Below are 20601 nucleotides of genomic sequence, written 5' to 3'. Positions count from 1 at the left end.
GTTTCAGGTCCAGTGACCCTTCCTCAGAACTGATGGCGGCTGGGAAAAGATCAGTTTATATGCAGAAAATAGGGAGGGGGATAGGGTAGGAAGTAAGCGATATGATAGAGCCCAAAGAGAGAAGAGCAGTTGGATAGACAAAGGAGTTGATAACTATCTGGCTAGGAGGGTGAATAGTTGTGAATGGGGACTGTTAGTGACTAATAGGGGCTGTGTAATGGCAGACTATATGGTAACAAGGCCTGGTGCGTGGGGCAAGGGGGCTGGTACATGGGAGTGTTTAGGCCCTAAAATTATTGAACTCAATATGGAGTCTGGAGGGCTGCAAGGTCCCCAAATGGAAAATGAGGTGTTATGCTTCCAGTTTGCGTTAAGCTTCGCTGGAACACTGCAGCAAGCCTGAGACAGGCTTGTTGGTCAGGGAACAGGGTGGTGTGTTAAAGTGGCAGGCAACAGGTAGTTCAGGGTCTTTTTTGTGAGCAGAACGTAGATGTTCTGCAAAGCAGTCACGCTTCATTTCCCCAATGTAGAGGGGACCACATTGTGAGCAGCGAATGCAGTAGACTGGATTCTGGGAAGTGCAGTTGAAGTGTTGCTTCACCTGGAAGGTATGTTTGGGCCCTTGGATACTGGGGAGGGAGGAGGTAAGTGGGCAGGTGTTGCACCTTCGCCGGTTATAGGGGACGGTGCCGTGGGGCTGTGGGAGTGGGGGTGAAGTTATTTTTTAGCTTGTTCTCTTCCTCAAAAAGTGAGAAAAGTTGTTTTTGGGTTAAATGCAAAGGTTTGCTGGGATTGATTTCTGGAGCAAGGCGATTGTCCAGACTAGGCTGACATTCCTGAGACAGGCCCTCTTTAAAATGTAAAGTTCTTAAGGGGGTTAGAACTGGGAGGCTGGAGAGTTCATAAGTGGGATCACTGTCTCTGAATATGGCGGTAATTACAATTTAATCACAGACTGCAGAGAAAGTTCTTTACACAGAGGGTTGTGAATCTGTAAAATTGTCCACCTACCCCAGAAAGTTCTGGATGCTCAGCCAATGAGTGTAGATTTTCTAGTCAATGTATTCGGAGATGTTCTTACACATTTCTGGAGCAGGTGGGCCTTGAACATGGGCCTCCTGGCTCAGAGGTATGTACACTATCACTATCACTTCGCCACAGGAACCTGAGCCAATGAGTATATTCAACACACAGTTAATTGATTTTTGAATTGTTGGGCAAATCAAGGAACGTGCTGGTACTGTAGGAGGCTACAGTTAAGTGTAAAAGACAAGCCACAGTCTTGCTCAATGACAGAGCAGGCTTGACAAACCAGCTCTAGCTCCCCATTTCCTATGTCCATATGTTGGACATTGACCATAAAACTTGCACATCAATTGGCTCCGAGGCTCTTGACAGTGCTAAAAACACAAATGCTGCAGTCTAAACCGTATGGTTTGGCTTCAAAGCCAAAACAGAACTTGAAGTAGTGATTTGATTTGGACTCAATTCTGGAATTAGGAGACATGGATCCAACTTTAGGATACCCCAAATCAGCTTAGAGATCAGTGGCACTATTTCTGTTCACCCTGGAAGCTGGTAAATCTAAAATCAGACCCTGTCTGGGGGACATCTCCTTTAATCACTCTCCCTTACCTTAACAGGGAGCATAAGTAACAAACATGTAGCCATTCCAGCTGTTTGTCCATTCCTGGCAGTGGTTGACATTGGAATTCTACCAGTGCTTTCCAAAATTAAAATGTCCAATGACTAGTCTACAAACAGCCATTCATTAAGTAAAATAGTTTGAAGGAGAGGTGGTAGAAGTTAAAAGCAAAATGTAATTTCCTTGAAATAAGATTTGAAAACCTCAGTTGAGTTGGAAAGGATCAACAGTTAAAAAGGTTTCTTTACCTCATGTTCTTCTGTAGCAAAGAGCTGATGAAATTCTTTGCATTTTCAGAGATCTCGGCAAATGCTTCCTCATCAAACTCCCAAGAAACAGCGGTGACATTGGTCAGGGTCTCAGTGTCAGAGTCCCCTTGAAACGGAGACAATCCACTCAACCTGCAATGGTCCATGAATTAGATTCAAAATTAGGATATTCCATAGCACTGTATACCCAATGAAGCACTTGTGATGTGCTGTTACTGTTTTAATGTAAAAACAGAAACTGAATCAGACCATCTTTACAAATATTGTGGTTACAAGGGCAGGTCAGAAGCTGAGAATTCTGTAGTGAGCACTCCATCATGACTCTTCAATGCTTTTGGACAATCTTCAAAAGATCATTTTCAAGTCAGGCAGCACAGTGGCTCAGTGGTTAGCACTGCTGCCTCAGTGCCAGGGATCCAGGTTGGATTCCACCCTCAGGAGGACTGGCCGTGGAATTTGCAGATTCTCCCCATGTCTATGTGGGGTACCACCAGGTGCTCTGGTTTTCTCACGCAGTCCAAAGAGGTGCTGATCAGGTGGCTCACTTCCACATTATAGGGATTCCAAGAGGTCATCACATATGGGCGGCAGGGACCCAGGTTCGATTCCACCCTCGGGCAACTGTGTGTGGAGTTTGCACATTCTCCCGTGTCTGCGTGGGTTTCCTCCAGGCGCTCCAGTTTCGGTGGATTGGCCGTGCTAAATTGCCCGTAGTGTTCAGGGATGCCTAGATTGGGGGGTGGGGGTTATGGGGGATGCTCTAAGGGTCCGTTTCTGCACTGTAGGGATTCTATGAAAAGTTATGAATAATGTGCTTTAGTAGCCTTGAAAAGAGAGCGTTTAACTCAAACAACACTTGAGAAGGTCATCAGCATCCAGGACAAAGTAAAGTAAAGCAAAGCAGTCTGGTTGATCAGTGCCACCTTCACCACCTCAAAAATTAACTTCTCCCTTTACCACCAGCTCTCAGTGGCTGTCAAATATGTATTATCAACCAAAAGGTGCCCAGCGATGTGCCAAGACTTGTTTCATCAGCACTTCCCAAAGTCAAGACCTCCATCTGGAAGAACATAAAAAAGGCAGCTGCCACGTGGGGACACCACCACTCCATCATTCTCTGCAACCACACCACGTCTCCTGCAGCTGCTGGGTCACAAGGCCCTGGGTTCAAATCCCATTCCTGAGCTGTAGCATATAAAAAAATGAAAGCTGGTACTCCAACACAGCACTGACTCAATCAACATCACAAAAGCTAATTTCTTGGTCTCATTGTCACATGGCAGCAAATTCCCATAAACAGCAATGTTTCTTAAGTGACCGTGACAACTCGAGACAAGTAATTAATTGGCTGTAAAGCACTTAGACATTGGTGCTTTTCATGACCAACCATCTAAGCGCAATGTCTCTCTCTTCAGCTAGGTCCGACATCAATCCAACATGGAAATACATTACTATTCCTACAGCATTATTGGACCAACATTCCAGAACTGCCCACCCAGCAATACTACTACAGCACCTTCATTGTACAGACTGCAGTGGCTAAAGAAGGAAACTCATCGTTTTTTTGCTGAAGTGCAATTTGGAATGGGAAGTTAATGCTGGACTTGCCCGTGATGAAGGAATAATCTAAAAACTTTAATTTGTACCCAGCAAAGTGCCACAAACAGCAATGCCCTCTTTTTTAATTACATACGCTGTAGCCCAGGGATCAGAGTTGAACCCAGAGCCTTGTGACCCAGTTGGTAGCCACAGGAAACATGGGTGTTTTGGGGGGGGGGGGGGAGATGGGAGGAGCATGCAGGTGGTGTCCCCATGTGGCAGCTGCCATTTTTTCTCCAGATGGAGGTCTTGGCTTTGGGAAGTGCTGATGGAAATTAAAAAAGTCTCATTGCGGGTTCACCACCTTTTATTGCCTGTTGAAAGCTACCCATTAACTGCTTGCTAGGTCATTTCAGAGGGCAGTTGAGAGTCAACCAAATTGCTGTGGGTCTGGAGTCATATGTAGGCCAGACCAGGCAAGGATGGCAGATTTCCTCCCCGAAGGACATTAGCAAACCAGATGAGATTTTCCAACAATCAGTGGTTTTGTGGTCATGAGTAGATTCTTAATTCCAGAATTTTTTATTGAATTAAATTCTACCATTTAGGATCAGTTTTGAACCCAAATCCTCAAAACATTAGCTGAGTTTCTCGATTTAGTATTTGAGTGATAATACCACTAGGCCATCATCTCCCCTTTGGTTCGAGTTATGTTGGCTGATAGATAACTAAGGCCAGGTCATTGTGACGATTGCTCCTGAAGAAAGAGGGGTGATATGTTTGAAACATATTGTGGAGGAGTACTGACAGGTTAACAGTGAGAAAATGGTGGTGGTGGGGTGGGGGGGGGGGTGGTCATAGTTACAGAATAATGGGACATTCATTTAAAATGGGAGATGTCAAGGAGCTTCTTCTCTTAGAAGGTAGTGAATGTCTGGAATTCTCTACCCTGGTGAGTTGTGGAGGCTAGATCAATTAAACTATTTAAAAAAAAGTCGTCGACAGATTGTTGAGATATCAGGAAGTTGATGGCTACACACAGGAGGAGTGAGGTCTGGGACAGCTCAGCCATGAATGACAAGGGAGGCTTGAGGGGCTGAATGAGATAACTCTTATGTTATTGTGCCCTTTTCTAAAAGCAGGGCCAGTGGATCTTACACACCCTTAGAGGACAGTTGACACAAAGCTTTAACAGATTGTGTTTGAAACACAATCTGAGTGCAGCACTCCCCTCAGCACCCCAACCAGAGCCAGTTTAAGTCAATGTGCTGGAGTGGGATTTGGCCCTGAACCAGAATTTTGAGCGACAGCGAGAACACTGCCCACTGCCAACACCAGAGCCCTTTGGGAGCAATGGCTCCACCAATTTTACAGCAGCTCAATGCCTCAGCCCCAAACTCAAAGAGGCTCTCCTTCATGTCCTATATTGCTCATGTGCCCACAGAGATCTTAACTCGCTCAACACCAATTTACTTACAGTTCAAATCAATTATTTGAAATCAGAAGCAGTTTCATCTTCAATTCCAACATTCTTCACCATAAGAATTAGAAAACTCAAAAGCCAAAAGAACTGCAGATGTTGTAAATCAGGAACAAAAACAGAAGTTTTGTTTTTACTCTACTTCTGTTTTTGTTCTCAATTGTGTTTAAAAATGTACAATAGGAGATTAAAATCTAAGATAACCAAAATTGCAATAAAAGAACAGGCAGCAACACTTTGAATTTGACTTAGTTGTCATTTCCCGAATGATTGGATTCACTCACAGGATGTAGCAGATAACTCCAATGCTCCAAGTATCTGTAGTGAACCCTATTGGGTCATAATTGATCACTTCTGGTGCAACAAACTCTGGTGTTCCAAACATTACTTTCACTGAGCCACTACAATCTGTTGAGAAAGAGACAGACAGTGTGAGGGAAGGCAACGGGAAAGAAGCTAGCAGTACTGCACAATACCAGCAGGTGGTGCCACTGGATTTGTGCTAACGACATAGATTAGAAGAGGAGTGATCTGAGTGTAGCTCAACTGGTTAACATATTGGGTACTAATTAGAGAGTTGGGGGTAGATTTGTGGGTGTTAATATTAACAAAATCCAGATCAAAAGATCAGGAAATTTTGAACACAAGTGAGATATATGCTGTATCCCAATGGTGTGCACACAGACTGCTTTGTTCAGGCTTTCAGTCCAATCCAGGAGTTCAAATAGGAGGAGGCTGTTCACCCATTTTTAAAGTGGATTCTGTGGTTTTCCAACAGTTTGTCACCTGGCCAGGGCCTAATTTGAACAGTCTACTCATTTTATTTGGAAGTGCTCAGCCTTTAAAATTGAAAGGATTGGTCCTGCCTGAGCAAGTCCAAGTCAGGCCCAGCCTAACGGTTTGGCAAAGATCCAAAAGTGCCGATCTGGGTCTGCTTCCTTACAAAATCCTCATGTAACATTGCCCGTACCATTACTAACATCAGCATTGATACACGTACTACTGAGTAGCTGCTGAAGAGAGACAACAGCAGCCTGGTCAAAAAAAAAATCTGCCCCTGTGCCTTACTCCTATTCTCAATCCAGATAGTGCTATGGATGTGGCGATTAAGCAGTCTCAACATTTTTAAACAGTTTCTGATCAAAAGAATCTCATTGCTTTTTAAAACCTGCTTTACCACCTTCATCATAAACTAGGAATGTACAAACTCACCCAGTTTAGCTCACTCCAGGACATTAAGTTTGTTACTTAAGGATTGCATACATACCCGAGTAAACAGGTTCAATGATTTTTGCTATTTAATGAAGAAAGCATAACTGCTAATGTTAATGGAGAATGGCAGGGGAGTCTGGTGTTTTTGAAATCCAGAGGCTTCATTACCATCAAAATGGTACAGAATTATGTAGTGGGATGATGGGAACTGTTGATGCTAATCTCTCTAGATTACTCTTGGTAGATCAATTAGCCTGCTGATTGGTAGTTATGCTGGAGGTGGAACCGATAATACAGGCTTTATGTCAGCAGTTTAATTTTTTGCACCAGGTTTGGTTAGGATCAAGAGCAGAAGTTGGCTATTCAAACCCTTGCACGTAACCTCAAAAAAAAATCAAATCAATCATTCAGATCCCAACTGCTGATATTACTGGACAAATTGGCTAAAATGTGGCTTGATAGATAATTTTGAAAAAAATTCAACAAGGTTGTCTTTCACTGAAAGAAATGCATGCAATGCTGTAGATCTTATTTTTGAATAATAAAGTTTAAAACCAAGATAAACTTATATGCAACAGAATTTGAAAGATTTCAAAACACAGTAAAAATACAGTCCAATCACAACACCGCAACAATTCAGAGAGTTTGATTCTCCATTACATCTATTGATTTAACTTAACCATTTATTTCAATTCTTGCTCTTCCTGGGCTTGGTAGTCTCTTCCTTGACTAATCACACAACTGACTTTCTCAACTCGACATAACTTCAGTATTCTAACTGAACAGTTCAGTCTGGAACTCAGTCTAAAATTCTTACACTGAGGCAACTTACTTCAATTATAATCTATTCTAAGTTCTCTTTCCTTCAACTGAAAATAAACAACAGCTTTTCAAGCAAAAACAAACATCCTGATCCTTCTAAACAGGAAGCAAGCAAGTGCTCTTCAGTTCTTGCACTGTCTACTTGTAAAACTCACAATGCAAACAAATTCCCATTATCACAGAGGGAGCCTTTTTTCATACTGGTTCAAAAATAATCATGGTTCTAGAAATACTGTAAATTTTAAAAAACCTCAAACACAGACTAAATGCTCATACCACTAGTTCAAAATCCAAGCTTTAAAATAAGTGCTTTTAAAACGTGTCAATCACAGGCCTTACATTAGATGGTTCCATATCCCTCGATACTTCACCTAATATTAATCTAAAACCCCCAAGTCTTAGAGAGCCAACTGTAAATCACTATTTTCACTTGTAAGGTGCTTCTTGATTTCACTCCTGAAGGATCAACCCTTGACTCCTCTGCTCGTGGAAATAGTTTCTATTTATTTAAAAGCTTAAACACTTCGATTGGATCACACCTCAAACCCACCTATTCAGGAAAACACAAGCTAAAAAAGGTAATAACAATCATTGCTTCATACACAAAATGCATCACGCCATTTCCAGTAACTTGCAGCACACAACATTGTGGTGAAACAAGCAAGAGGTATTAGATCTTGAAGAACCTGGTTACGCAAAACAAGATGGTGAGTATTGAATCAGCACAGATCCGATGGCAAAAGTCAGGCATAGCAATCCGTTTCAATTACTTCGTTTCTATACAATTAGAAGTTGTAACCCTTCAGGATTGTCTCTTCAGGAGTGACTGATGTTGAACTATCAGCCTGTTTTATATGGCTGAAGAGATAAAAGGCTGACAATGCATTCTCCCAACATTGACCACGTGATGGAACATGTTAGTTTACATCAGAATTTGCACCTCGTCCCCCCGGATAAGGCCAAAATTAACACCCAATATAGTGAGCCATAAATGCCTTGACTTCATTAATTGGAGCATGGCTTCAATTATTCCCGATCTAATTTCTTACTGAGGTAGTAATCAAGCTATCACAAGCATTCTAATCCACTCCATTAGGTTTGGTTGAAGGAAAATAATTTGACCAAATCTGAATGAAGAGATGATTCCAATCATTGCGAGCGTGTTCAGTTTAACTCCGAGGTTTTAACATCAGCTGAACTTCAACAGCTAAGGGAAATCAGGCTGCAACTTGAAGTTGTGGGAAAATGAGGACCCTTTTTAAACAGAGTTCTTTTGGTTTTTTTTTTAAAAAAAAAAGTATGAGATCTCATGAAACAGTAGTAAATAACCTTGTTCAAAAGGTAGACAAAAAGATTTCAGGTAGAACACTACTCTATTACTTTTGGAGGAGAAGATTTGTAGCTCAGGTTGCAGACCTGCTCACTGACCCAGGGGGTTTGGCTGCAGACGTTTCATCACCTTGCTTGGTAACATCATTAATGCACCTCTGGTGAAGCATTGGTGTTCTATCCGCTTGTTATTTATCAGAAGTAGTGCCAAACATCCCAACAAACAGAGGGATATAAATAACAAGCAGGACAGAACATCAACACTTCACCAGTGGCATACTGATGTTAACTAGCAGGGTGATGAAACACACTGCCTCGGCAAGTGTGTCTTCAGCTACTCTATTACTAATCTGGTGTTGGGGAAAAGAAGGCTTTGTTCGTAGAAGGAAAGAAACTAACTTTCAACAGGGGGAGGTGGACAAGGAGACATTGGTCATCCAGCATCATGAGGAGCTGCTCCATGGTCATTGGCCAAAACAATTCGGACAGTTGACACAACATAAGCTATCAGCCCTTAGACGTTGCTTGTAATCAACCAGTGCTCAGGGACAGAGGACGGTCCTCAGGCAGCTGCCTTCTCTTGATGGAAGATGGACTAGAAGAAAAAGGATGAAAATCTAGGGAAGAGTTCACTAACACCTTGGCTGGAGAACAGGATGCTGCCTTCATAACTTTAATGAGATTGACACACATTCTATAATCAACAGCCCATTTGCCCTCTGGTATCAGTGAACTGTCTAATTGGTACACAGTCGTATATTTTTTATCTAAATCATGGATATATCCTATCAGAAAAATGCTACAAATTGATTACTGCATGTGGTAGTTAAAGTGTGATCATAAACCCAAATATCAAAGTGGAAACAAGTATGAATTGAACACTCTTCTCTAACAAGCAGAGAAGACTACGAATGCAGTGCATTCACAGAGGTGATTCAGAAAACTAGCGCAAAATTGTTGTTAAACGTGACTCTAAACCCATCGCGGAGAACGTAAATCAAGAAATTACAGAACTGTAAAATGATTACCTTAAGGCCAGCAAGCCACCATGATAATCATTGGGGAACAGCCAGTGAGGGAGTTGTTTGTGTGTTAAGCTAGGGTTAGAGAATTGAGACTGCAACATTGTAGGCCTGATTCTCTGCTCACACCACTTACATGGGCAATACTCAAGATTAAAGGATGTTTGAGGAAGAAGTCAATATGAAATGGTTGACTAGACAAACAAAAGTGTTGCTTCACTCACCAAGTTTTCGTGCCAGTCCAAAGTCAATTATTTTAATGAGCATGCCGTTCTTGTCGACACACACTATATTCTCTGGCTTCAGGTCCAGGTGCACAATGCTCTGTTGGTGCATGAACTGCAAGCCAGCCACGATTTGGCGGACATACAGGACACAGGTAGGCTCCGTTAGCTCAAAATCCTCATCCACAATACGCTCAAAGAGCTCGCCTCCAGAAATACTGTACAAGATCACACAGTTGTATTAGAGAACAGCAACAACTAAAATCATAGAACGTGCAGACAAAAAAAAAAAAAAAAAAACAAAATGCCTTACTTCTCTGACATCAAGTCTAAAGTTGCCCAACTACTTTCGTAGGGATTAATTCTGCCCTCAAAAATTGTGACTAGCAAATCCATTTGAACTTGTGGTCAGGATCTACACTGGACTTCGTGATGTGGGCACACCTTACTTCATCTACATCTGTCTTGGCTCAGTGGTAGCCGTTAACTCAGAGTCCAAACTTTGTCTTTGTCAGTCCCACTCCAAGACTTAGATGTTGACAGAGCTGTTATGCAATCCTGACAGGTTTGGGTTTTGATTTAGGCTCTTAAATTTTCAAGACAGGAGTTTAAATTTGCTTTTAAAAGAAACCTTCCAAGCACTTTTTTAAAAAAAAAATTACAGTGCTGTTACTTTATCCTTTCAATGGGATGCAACACCACAATTGGAACTAACATTTCAAACCAATTTGGACAGTTATCTACAAAGCAATAATCACTTCCTGGGAGGCTCCATTAGTGATCTAACTCTATACAACTGAAAACAGGATGTTTTTTTCCCCTTACTCTAGGGTAGCAGAAATGCAACACACAAAATACTATTGATGCTCAGTCAATACAAAATTTCAAGTCTGATTCTGATATATTTAATTGGTTGAGAGGACTGAGGCATAGGGATCAACAATGGGATCAAATGGAGTAGAGGGACAAGTTAGGCATGATCCTCTTGAATGTTGAGGGGTTGAATGGATTTACTCCTGCTGCTATTAACAGCTACTCCGAAAGGATCAGATTTGTAAACCGGTATAAAATCTGGCCATTCACTTCCAAAGAAGTTTTCTATTTTGACAGGGATTAATGCAGCTATTTTCGTTCTTTCGTTGTGGTTAGGAGCAGCTCTTATCACTTTTATTCTTTTGCAAATCTATCACTTACTATTCCATCACCATGACAATCTCAGTCCGACTCTCAAACGCGTCCAGGCACTGAACCAGCTTTGGGTGGTGCAGACAGTTCATTATCTCAATCTCATCGCGTGCACTCTTCTTATCTTTAGTCGTACGAGCTTTATAAAACTTGCCTGCTCGAGTTTTTCCTGTGGATTTTTGCAACAGTTTATAAACCTTTCCAAATGTCCCTCTGAAATACGATCGAGAATAGCTTGGTTAGAGACAGGTTGAAAAGAAAAAGTAGTCATAATATATCAGTCTGATCTCAAATCTTGTATTGTGCACTTACAGACACGATCCTTTGGCTGTGGTGAGCAACCTAAAAATTGATAATTTGAGGTGGCTTAGATGTTGTCTGTTCAAACATCCAAGTCAATAAAGGAGACAGGATGGCTCCATGGTTAGCGCCGCTGCCTCACAGCGCCAGGGACCCGGGTTCAATTCCACCTGTGGGCGACTGTCTGTGTGGAGTTTGCACATTCTCCCCATGTCTGTGCAGGTTTCCTCCAGGTGCTGTGGTTTCCTCCCACAGTCTAAAGATGTGCAAGTTAGGTGGACTGTCCATGTTAAATTGCCCCATATATAGTGGCCAGAGGTGTGTGGGTTAGGTGGGAAATGCAGGGTTACAGGGGTAGGGTAGGATGCTCTTTAGGAGGGTCAGTGTGAATTCAATGGGCTGAATGGCCTGCTTCCACACCGTAGGGATTCTATGATTCTCACTGATGGCTGGGTTGCTGCATGTAACGTGGTACTTTTCCTATGATGGGTACAATTGGATTGCCAAGCTGCTCACCCAAAATTGGACACTTATGGGTTAAATCAACATCATGGTTTGGAGGTCTTCCTGAATCATCTTTAACTATTCTTGATGCTCCACACTCCCCATTTGCTCTTCTGTTAGTTCAGGAGTTGGATTGGTCCAACTCAGTGACATCAACTTCCAGATGGAAGATGCAGCCTAAAACACAGTCACCTCGGTTAACAGGTAATGAATAACTCCTACAAAGATAGTCAGGTGACCCTGTCTGGGGAGATGACAATTTACACCGTGCTGATCAACTCGGATAAACCTGGTCTGCTGTGGCTCAGAGGCCTCACTTGGTTTGACAGTGTCACATTTTCTGCAGAGGAAGACAGCGAGCACCATTTGAGGACCTCTAAATTTCTCTCAGCTCTCTTTACTGCCCGGTAAGTCACTTTGTTTGGAGAAGAAAACAACGCCCTCCCAAATCGGACTCCAAAAAAGGTTAACACTGCAAGTCCAGTATGTTAACGGCCTTTTGCTCCATAGTTGCCACTCTGATCCACCGAGTTTCTCCAGCATTACACTATGTTGTAACCACCTCTAAGTAATGCTCGTGCTTCCTTTAATCCTCTTTGTGTAAGACCACTTTTTTTTTTTTTTTTAAAAACTAAGATTTGTACCTAAGATGGCACCCATCAAAAGGCAGCCATTGTAGAAGCATTTCACTGTACTTCTATACTGTAGTACAAGTGACAGAAAAAGAGGTTCAAAAACAAAGTTGCTGGAAAAGCTCAGCAGGTCCGGCAGCATCTGTGAAGGAAAAAACAGTTAACGGTTCAAGTCCAGTGACCCTTCCTCAGAACAGTTCAGAGGGTCACCGGACCTGAAACGTTAACTGTTTTCCTTCAGATGCTGCCAGACCTGCTGAGCTTTTCCAGCAACTTTGTTTTTGTCCCCGATTTACAGCATCCGCAGTTCTTTTGGTTTTTACAAACGAAAGGATACTCTGTTGTATTCATTCTTTGTGTTGCTTTCAGATTTCTAGCATCCACAATATTTTGCATTTAGCCTTCAAAGCTTGTTACCATCTGTCTTCCAGTTGTCACTGTCCATTGTCTTCATACTTTGCTTGTAGGTGCCCTTGAACTGGATGCATGGATACCAAGGAGGTCATGACCCAATGGCCAGGTCACCATAGTGAAGGTCTGTGCATCAACCATCAACAAACATGACCAAGCCAGTACAGGCATCGTTGCCTCAGCAGTGAATATACAACACAATACAATTCAATATAGAGATAGTAGGAACTGCAGAATCTGAGATAACAAGGTGTAGAGCTGGATGAACACAGCAGGCCAAGCAGCATCGCAGGAGCAGGGAAGGCTAACGTTTCGGGCCTAGACCCTTCATTCTGATGAAGGGTCTAGGCCCGAAACGTCAGCCTTCCTGCTTGGCCTGCTGTATTCATCCAGCTCGACAATTCAATATAGGACAGGAACAGGCCCTTCGGCCCACTGAGCCTGCACTGATTCCTAATCCTTACTTAGGCCTGCTACTTATGGACCGTGTGGTTTCTATCCCTCTGTTCGCCTCCCATCCATGTGTCTACCAAGATACACTTCAAACATTGCTAACATTCCTGCTTCCACCACATCCACTAGCAGTACATTCCAGGCACCCATCACTTGCTGGGTGAAAAAAAATCTTCCCTGCATTTCTCCCCTAAACTACCACCACCACTCCCAGCCCCCACCTTTCAACTTGACCTTTCCACCCTGGGGATAAAAGCCTATATATGCTGGAGGGATCAGCATACTCCATGACCAGAGTTGGTCACCTTCTCTTGTCAAAAAGGAATGCCGAGGATAAGTCTAAGACAGCAAAAGATGAAAAGGATTGAGCCTTTTCTCTTCACTAATATATGTTGCCCAGGGCTCACTTCTGTAGAGCAGGGTGCTGAGGACACAAGCTTGGTATTGAGTCAGTCAGATTCAAAATCGAATTCAGCGTCAGCAGAATAGCTGTGGTTTTTACAATGTGTGTGTTTTTAAGCATCAAATGACAGATTGCTACTGAATGTAGAGCCTAGATATGAAAGTTATCTCCAGCACCAATATTAACAGGTGGCAGTAACAGCAATGTCCTGGACCATATTTGCTTTTTTTGTCCCCCCCCCCCCGATGCTGATGATCAAATCAACTTCTTGACAGACAAGAGAGAAACAAATCTATTTGCTGAAGGGGTTTCTTGATGTGGAATGTCAGATTACAGCAACTCTCTCACGAGGATTTGGAGGACCTTTATCTTGGATGTAAGAGCAGCAGAGACTGAACAACTTTCCTGATATGGAAGTGGGCATTTCCTGTAGATGACCTGAAGGAAATTTTCACATTTGACATAATTCTAAACGACATACATGCGTGTACTTTTCACACAGAGGCCACTATGTACTTTTCCTTCCAATTAGTGAACAGGGAGACAAATTTAACTGAATTTCCTTGCAGAAAAATATAAAGTGACCAAATAAAAGTATTTGTCAGTCCTACATCATCCAGCAACTTTTTCCCTCTTCAGACAGTCTCATGGTGGCCTGGTCTTGCTGGAGTCTGAAATGTTGTAAATTGGAGGCCCACCCTAGAGATTTCAGGACATGAACTAAGCTGCAAGTTCAGAGCAACACCAAGGGAGTGTTCATCTAGAGATGCTCACTGTCTGTCCTTTTGGGCAGACATATATAAAAAATCTGATTCAAAAAACCGACCAGGGAATCTCTCCTAGTCAACATTTATCTCTTATCCATTGTGTTGTGTCTGACTATCAGTGTGTAGCATGTCTTAAAAGGCACATGGGGTGGGGGAGGAGGAGATGACATCATCAATAACATTAAAATAGATTTGGCCACCAGTGTGTGGGAGCTTGCTGAAGACATGACAATGTACTTAATTGGCTGTGAAGCCCTTTGGGACATCCTGAAGCTGCAACAAGGTGCTTTATAAATGCAATTTGTTTACTTCTTCCAATAGACCACTCAAGTGATAGTAATTCTAACAATACCATCAGTCATTCTTCAAATCACTCCACCCCAAACAAGTCTTGCAATCGAGAGATATTTGTATTGACAGACAATGAAACATTAGTATTTGCAGTAAATCATAGCATTGTTGTTATATTCAACTTGGTAAAAACAAAAAAATTGTCCTCTCTGCAGTTCAGAAATCTGGAGTCCTGAGGTAAAGTTGTCCAGAAATCAGACTAAGAATCGTAGAAAAAGTTACAGCACAGGAAGAGGTCATTCCGCTCATGTCTGTACAGGCTTTTAATCCAACTTGCCACTCAATTGTGGGGTGCTGCAGAAGATCAGTAAGGCAGCAGCTCATCCAACACAGTGACTTTGTAACGTAGGAAAACACTGCACGAAGTTACAGGGCCACACAGTTTCTTTCTCAACACTATCTAGTCTCTGTTGGTCTCTCCCTCCGTCAGTCTATTACACCATCAGAAATATTACAGCTTTACAAGATTTTGGTTAGGCCTCACAAGAGTACTGCATTCAGTTCTGGTCCCCACATTACAGGAAGTATGTGGAGGTTTTGGAGAGGGTGCAGAAGTAGTTTACCAGGATGCTGCCTGGATTTGAGGGTATGAAGCATAAAGGAGAGGCTAGAAAAACTGGCTGACGGGAGACTTGATAGAAGGCTATACAATTGAGATCCAGAGACAGGGTTGACAGTTAGAATCTTTTTCTCAGATTTAAAATGTCTAAACTAGAAGGTGTGCATTGAGGTGAGAGGGGGCAAATTCAAAAAGGAGATGAGGGGCATTTTTATTTTATTTTTAACGCAGACAGGAGGAGGAGGAGTGTGGAATGTGCTACCGGGGTAGTGATGGAAGCAGATATGATTAGGGGCATTTAAGAGTCTTTTAGATAAGTACATGAATATGCAAGAAATGGAGGGATATGGACCAAGGGCAGGCAGAAGGGATTAGTTTAATTTGACATCATGTTCGGCACAACATCATGGACTTAAGGGACAGTTGTGTGCTGTACAGTTCTATGTTCCATCACTCTCTCCCTCACACCTCTCTCTATCCTTCCACTCTCCCTTCATCAGTTTATACCAGCACACTCTATCCCTCTTCCTCCACCCCATCCCAGCTCCTGCTTTTGCAACGGGCAAGGTGATTTGAGGAGACACAAGCATTTCCAGGATACATATATAAAAAAAAAAACAGATGTTGGAAATCTGAAATAAAAACACACATTGCTGGAGAAAGTCAACAGGTCTGGCAGCATCTGAGTATAGTTAGTCCTTGAAAACGCTCTGTGGCATTTAGGAAGAGTACAGTGAAACATAAGCACGTTCCCTTTCCAATATCAATAAAGAGGTGGAAATCATTAAAAAACCCAAGACAAACATGCTTCAGTGGAAAAAAAAAATCTGTGAGGTATATTGTTTGGAACTCTGAACAGTTTGAGATATGTATTCACTTTGCTTCCAAATGGAAGATACAACATTTAGTTAAGTGAAACTATTTTTTTATAATAACCGCTGCACAATGTTTTATCAGTTCATATATATTTATATCTACCACGCACACGAATCTAGAACATTCTAAAAGCCAGAAATGACTTACTCCCCGGTACTCCAGACAGGGAAAAAAAAAGTTAGTGTATGAAGTGTCACCGGTCACTTTAAAAACAAAAAGCAAGATATGCACAGATTGGCACTGTTGATACTCACACTCCAAGACATTCCTGCTGTACGTAAAGATCAGTCAGCTTCTGAGTTGTATTTATTGTCACATGAGTGCCTAACTCTTCTTTTTCTTCTTTCTCTTCAAAAAGAGACAAAAAGGCATTAAACTAACAGCAAGTGGCAACAACTTGTAACAACCCACACTGTCCTCCATGCAACACAGGCTTTGGAAAAGGACCATGTAGGAGTGATATGGTCCCTAACCTTTATGCTTCCAATGCTTTTCCTACTATTGCTGTCACTGGTTTTCCTTACAAAATCACCCAGAACTGCCTACATTCAACTTATGAAAGGATAACCTGAACACTAACTCAGACTTTAATCTGTATGCCCCACAAGACAATATTTGGCTGATAATTATACAATGCTTTATTGGAATAGACTCTGACCTTGAGACAGGTAGAGGGAATTCTATCCTGAAGGCAGAAGCCAAGAAGTCATTTTACTTCATTCTGGAGAAGTTTCATCTGAAGTAAAAACTCTCTTCAGCAAATTAGAGGCTGTTACTAGATACTGAGCAGTATTTGCAAACAAGTTTAAAAAAGGGCTTTTAAGAACATTCATTCAACATTCCATTTCTGAACCATTTCCATTGATCATTTTCCCCAAGTTGTCATTTACATGGTCATGAACATTTTATAGCAATAATTTGGAGACTTGTTCTCAACACCCACCACCACTAACAGCACTCCTATCTTCCCAGTTTCATTGAAGGAAGAGGAGCAGGAATAACAGAGGGATGGAAAGCAGCCTTCCTGCATTTACTAGTCAACACGGAGTATTTCAGAGATGCCTTCTCCTAACTTTTAGGGAGGTTGACTGTGATAAGAGAGCTACTAACAAAAACATGATATGTAAATGGTGTACGTAAATGTCTGACCATCTGCAACCACTTCACTGAGGAAACCCATTCCTGTTTTTCTGGATGTAGCTATTCCTAGTCAGATCCATTATTGGTACTTTAGATTCAGGAACAGAGTCAAACAGATGACCCAGACAGGTACAACAGCCAGCAATTCAATTCTGATACATCCCTCAGTCAGAGTGTTGACTGAATGGGGAGGGTTGGTGATGCAGCAGTAGCGTCCCTTGCTTCGAGCCAGAAACTTTCTATCCCACTCCACAACATTTTTAATCGTAGAATCCCTACAGTGTTGAAGCATTCAGCCCATCGAGTTCACACCAATCCTCCAAAAAGCTTCCCACCCAGACCCATCCACCACCACCCCCCCCAGCCTATATTGCCATGGCTAATCTACCTAGCCTGCATATCCCTGGTCACGATGGGCATTTTAACACAGCTAATCCACCTAATCTGCAGGAGGATGACTGTGGGCACAAAACCAGAGCTCCCGGGAGGAAATCCAGGCAGACACCGGGAGAATGTGTTTGTGGCCTGGCCAAACAAACTGATCAACCACCAGCAAATCCTTCCAATAAACCCATGGCAGGCAGCAAGAGCAGGAGCATTTCCTGGCCAACCAGTACCGTGCAATAGCTGCAGCATGATAGTTTTCCTACGTTAAAAAAAGATTTCCACATTTTGGTTCTGGTCATAAAAGTCAAGCTTATGGGAAGTTTATCTGGATAGTAATGGTGTGCAGCAGTATGTGTTAAAGGTAGGAGACTAGCACTTCATATTAGAGCTGGTGCAACCACAATGGGCTAAATAACCTGCTTCTACACCATCATAATGCTGTGATTCATTCATAGGGACCACCAGAGATGAAGTAGAAGAATGAATTTGAAGGACAGGAGTGGAGATGTAACATTGAGCTTGTACAGGACATTGTTGAGGCCTCTTCTGGCCTATTGTGTAGGACCACAGCTTCGCTGGGGCAAATTTTGATTGAACAATTGAAAGACAACTGAACACGATTGTAATAGATGGTGGAACAAATGCCAAATAGTGTTTAAAAACACAGTTTACTGCTTTCCTCAGACAGGTCTCCCTGTTATAGGGAGAATATTAAGCTGGAGAGATTCAGAAGAGATTTGCCAGGATGTTGCAGGAATGGAGGTTTTGAGTTATTAAGGAGGCGCTGGGCAGGCTGGGACTTTTTTTCACTGGAGCATAGGAAGTTGAGAAGTGACCTTATAGAGGTTCATAAAATAATGAGTGTAATGGGTAGGCGATTGGGCTAGTGGTATTACTAGACTATTAATCCAGAGACCCAGGTAATGTTCTGGGAAAAACCGAAAGAACTGCAGATGCTGTAAACCAGGAACAAAAACAGAAGTTACTGGAAAAGCTCAGCAGGTCTGGCAGCATCCATGAAGAAAAAAAAGTTAACATTTTGGGTCCAGCTCCGAGGAAGGGTCACTGGATCCTAAATGTTAACTGATTTTTTTAAAATTCGTAGATGCTGCCAGACCTGCTGAGCTTTTCCAGCAACTTCTGTTCCTGTTCCTAATGTTCTGGGGACCTGGGTCTGAATCCGGCAGATGGTGGAATTTGAACTCAATAATAATCTGGAATTAAGAATCTAAATGATGACCATGAAACCATCACCGATTGTCAGGAAAAACCTGTCTCGTTCATTAATGTCCTTTAGGGAAGGAAATCTGCCATCCTTACCTGGTCTGGCCTACATGTGACTCCAGACCAATGTGGTTGACTCTTAACTGCCCTCTGGGCAATAACAGCTGGTCCAGCCAGCAATGCCATGAAAGGAATAAGAAAAAAAAAAGGGTGGGGAATTTCATAACTAGGGGCCTTATTTTTAAAAAGGTGAGAGGAGCAAGATTTAAAACAAAAGAGATGAGGAACTTTTTGTTTAAAAACAGATATTCGTGTGTGGAATGAACTTCCAGAGGAAGTGGCGGATGCAGGCACAGTTACAACGTTTAAAACATGTTTGGATCAGGACACAAATAAGAAATTATTGGAGGGATACAGTTCAAGCATAGGCAGGAGACAAATTTAGTTTGGGATTATGGTCAGCATGGATTGGTTAAACCGAAGGGTCTGTTTCCACGCTGTATGACTCTAGATGTAATTGCCACACATCAATTTTATTCCTAATCCCATCTATTTGGAAAATGCTAGAGTTAAAATCTTTTTCCACATCAAATTTTGATAGAAATATGTACATTTAAGTATTTGAACAATTCAGTCCGGTTGGATCAAAGGAAATTTCTTCGGATTCAAATTCTTACCTTTGATGTCAGTTAGCTTGACAGGTTTAGATTCCTCTCCTACTTCACTAATGCCACAAGAGTTCACTGCGTATATACGAAAACTGTACTCTCCGTCCAGCTTCAGACCGTTCACTTGATAGGAGGTGCTACTACACGAATCAGTCAATCTTCTCCACTCAGACTCTCCAGACTGCTGCATCTCAATGATATAGGACTGGATAGCGCTCCCACCATCATAACATGGACCAGACCAGGACAGTGAGAGAGAGGTCCCACAGATCTCTGAAACACGTGGTCTTCCAGACGGAGGCTCTGGCCTGTCTGAGGGAAGCAGGAAACTGCACTTTAAAACATGATTTGGCATTTGTTCCACCATCCATTAGAGGTGTTCAGTTGTCTTTTCAATTGTTCTATCACATTTGCCCCAGTCAAGCTGCAGTCATACACAACGTGTGCGCACGCAACCAAACTGTGAATTGACCTTGACTCTGCTTACACAAAAATAACATGCCTCCCGTTCCTGTACAATAACAAGCTGGCAGATTCATTGAGTACAGGAGTTGGGACATCATGTTGAGGTTGTACAATATGTTGGTCAGGACTCTTCTGGAGCACTATGTACAGTTCTGGTCACCCTGTTACAAGAAGGATATTATAAAATTTGAGATGGTTTAGAAAAGATTTACCAGGATGTTACCGGGAATGAAGGAAGGGTTTGAGTTATAAAGGAGAGGCTGGATAAGCTTGGACTTCTTTCCACTGGAGCGTAGGAGGTTGAGGAGTGACCTGAAAGGAGGTGTATAAAATTCATGAGGGGCAGAGATATGGTGAATAGCAAAAGGTCTTTTCGCTAGGGTGGGGAGTTCAAAACTAGAGGGCATAATTTTCAGGTGACAGGAGAAAGATTTAAATAAAAAAAGGAACTTGAGGGGCCAGTTTTTTCAAAGAGGGTGGTTCATATATGGAACAAACTGCCAGAGAAACTGTTAAATGCAGGTACAGTTACAACATTCTCAAAGACAACAGGAAAGATTTAGAGGGGCATGGGCCAAATACAGGTAGGTGGGAACATCATGGACTATTTAGACTGTGGAAACCAAAAGAACTGCGGATGCTGTAAATCAGGAACAAAAACAAAAGTTGCTGGAAAAGCTCAGCAGGTCTGGCAGCATCTGTGGAGGAGAAAACAGAGTTAACGTTTCGGGTCC

At 42.3% G+C, this 20601-nt stretch overlaps 1 protein-coding gene across 3 annotated transcripts in view; it reads right to left on the bottom strand.

Annotated features, from left to right (window-relative positions):
* The window catches only part of LOC109910570 (myosin light chain kinase, smooth muscle-like), a 76967-nt gene that overhangs the window by 11548 nt on the left and 44818 nt on the right, over positions 1-20601 (bottom strand). For 2 of the 3 annotated variants that reach the window (XM_020509784.2, XM_020509781.2), the window contains exons 8-13: positions 19412-19714; positions 16238-16331; positions 10737-10940; positions 9543-9760; positions 5218-5341; positions 1894-2046 (exon numbers count right to left, since the gene is read on the bottom strand). In XM_020509784.2, coding sequence (XP_020365373.2) covers positions 1894-2046; positions 5218-5341; positions 9543-9760; positions 10737-10940; positions 16238-16331; positions 19412-19714 — 1096 coding nt within the window. The remainder of the gene's footprint in view (positions 1-1893; positions 2047-5217; positions 5342-9542; positions 9761-10736; positions 10941-16237; positions 16332-19411; positions 19715-20601) is intronic. The other variant, XM_048614711.1, reaches the window with a different exon arrangement.

The sequence above is a fragment of the Rhincodon typus genome, chromosome 30 (assembly GCF_021869965.1).
Source record: "Rhincodon typus isolate 14 chromosome 30, sRhiTyp1.1, whole genome shotgun sequence".
Lineage (NCBI taxonomy): Eukaryota > Metazoa > Chordata > Chondrichthyes > Orectolobiformes > Rhincodontidae > Rhincodon > Rhincodon typus.
Note: the sequence above shows the minus strand (reverse complement) of the source record. Positions and strands in the feature narration are given on the sequence as shown.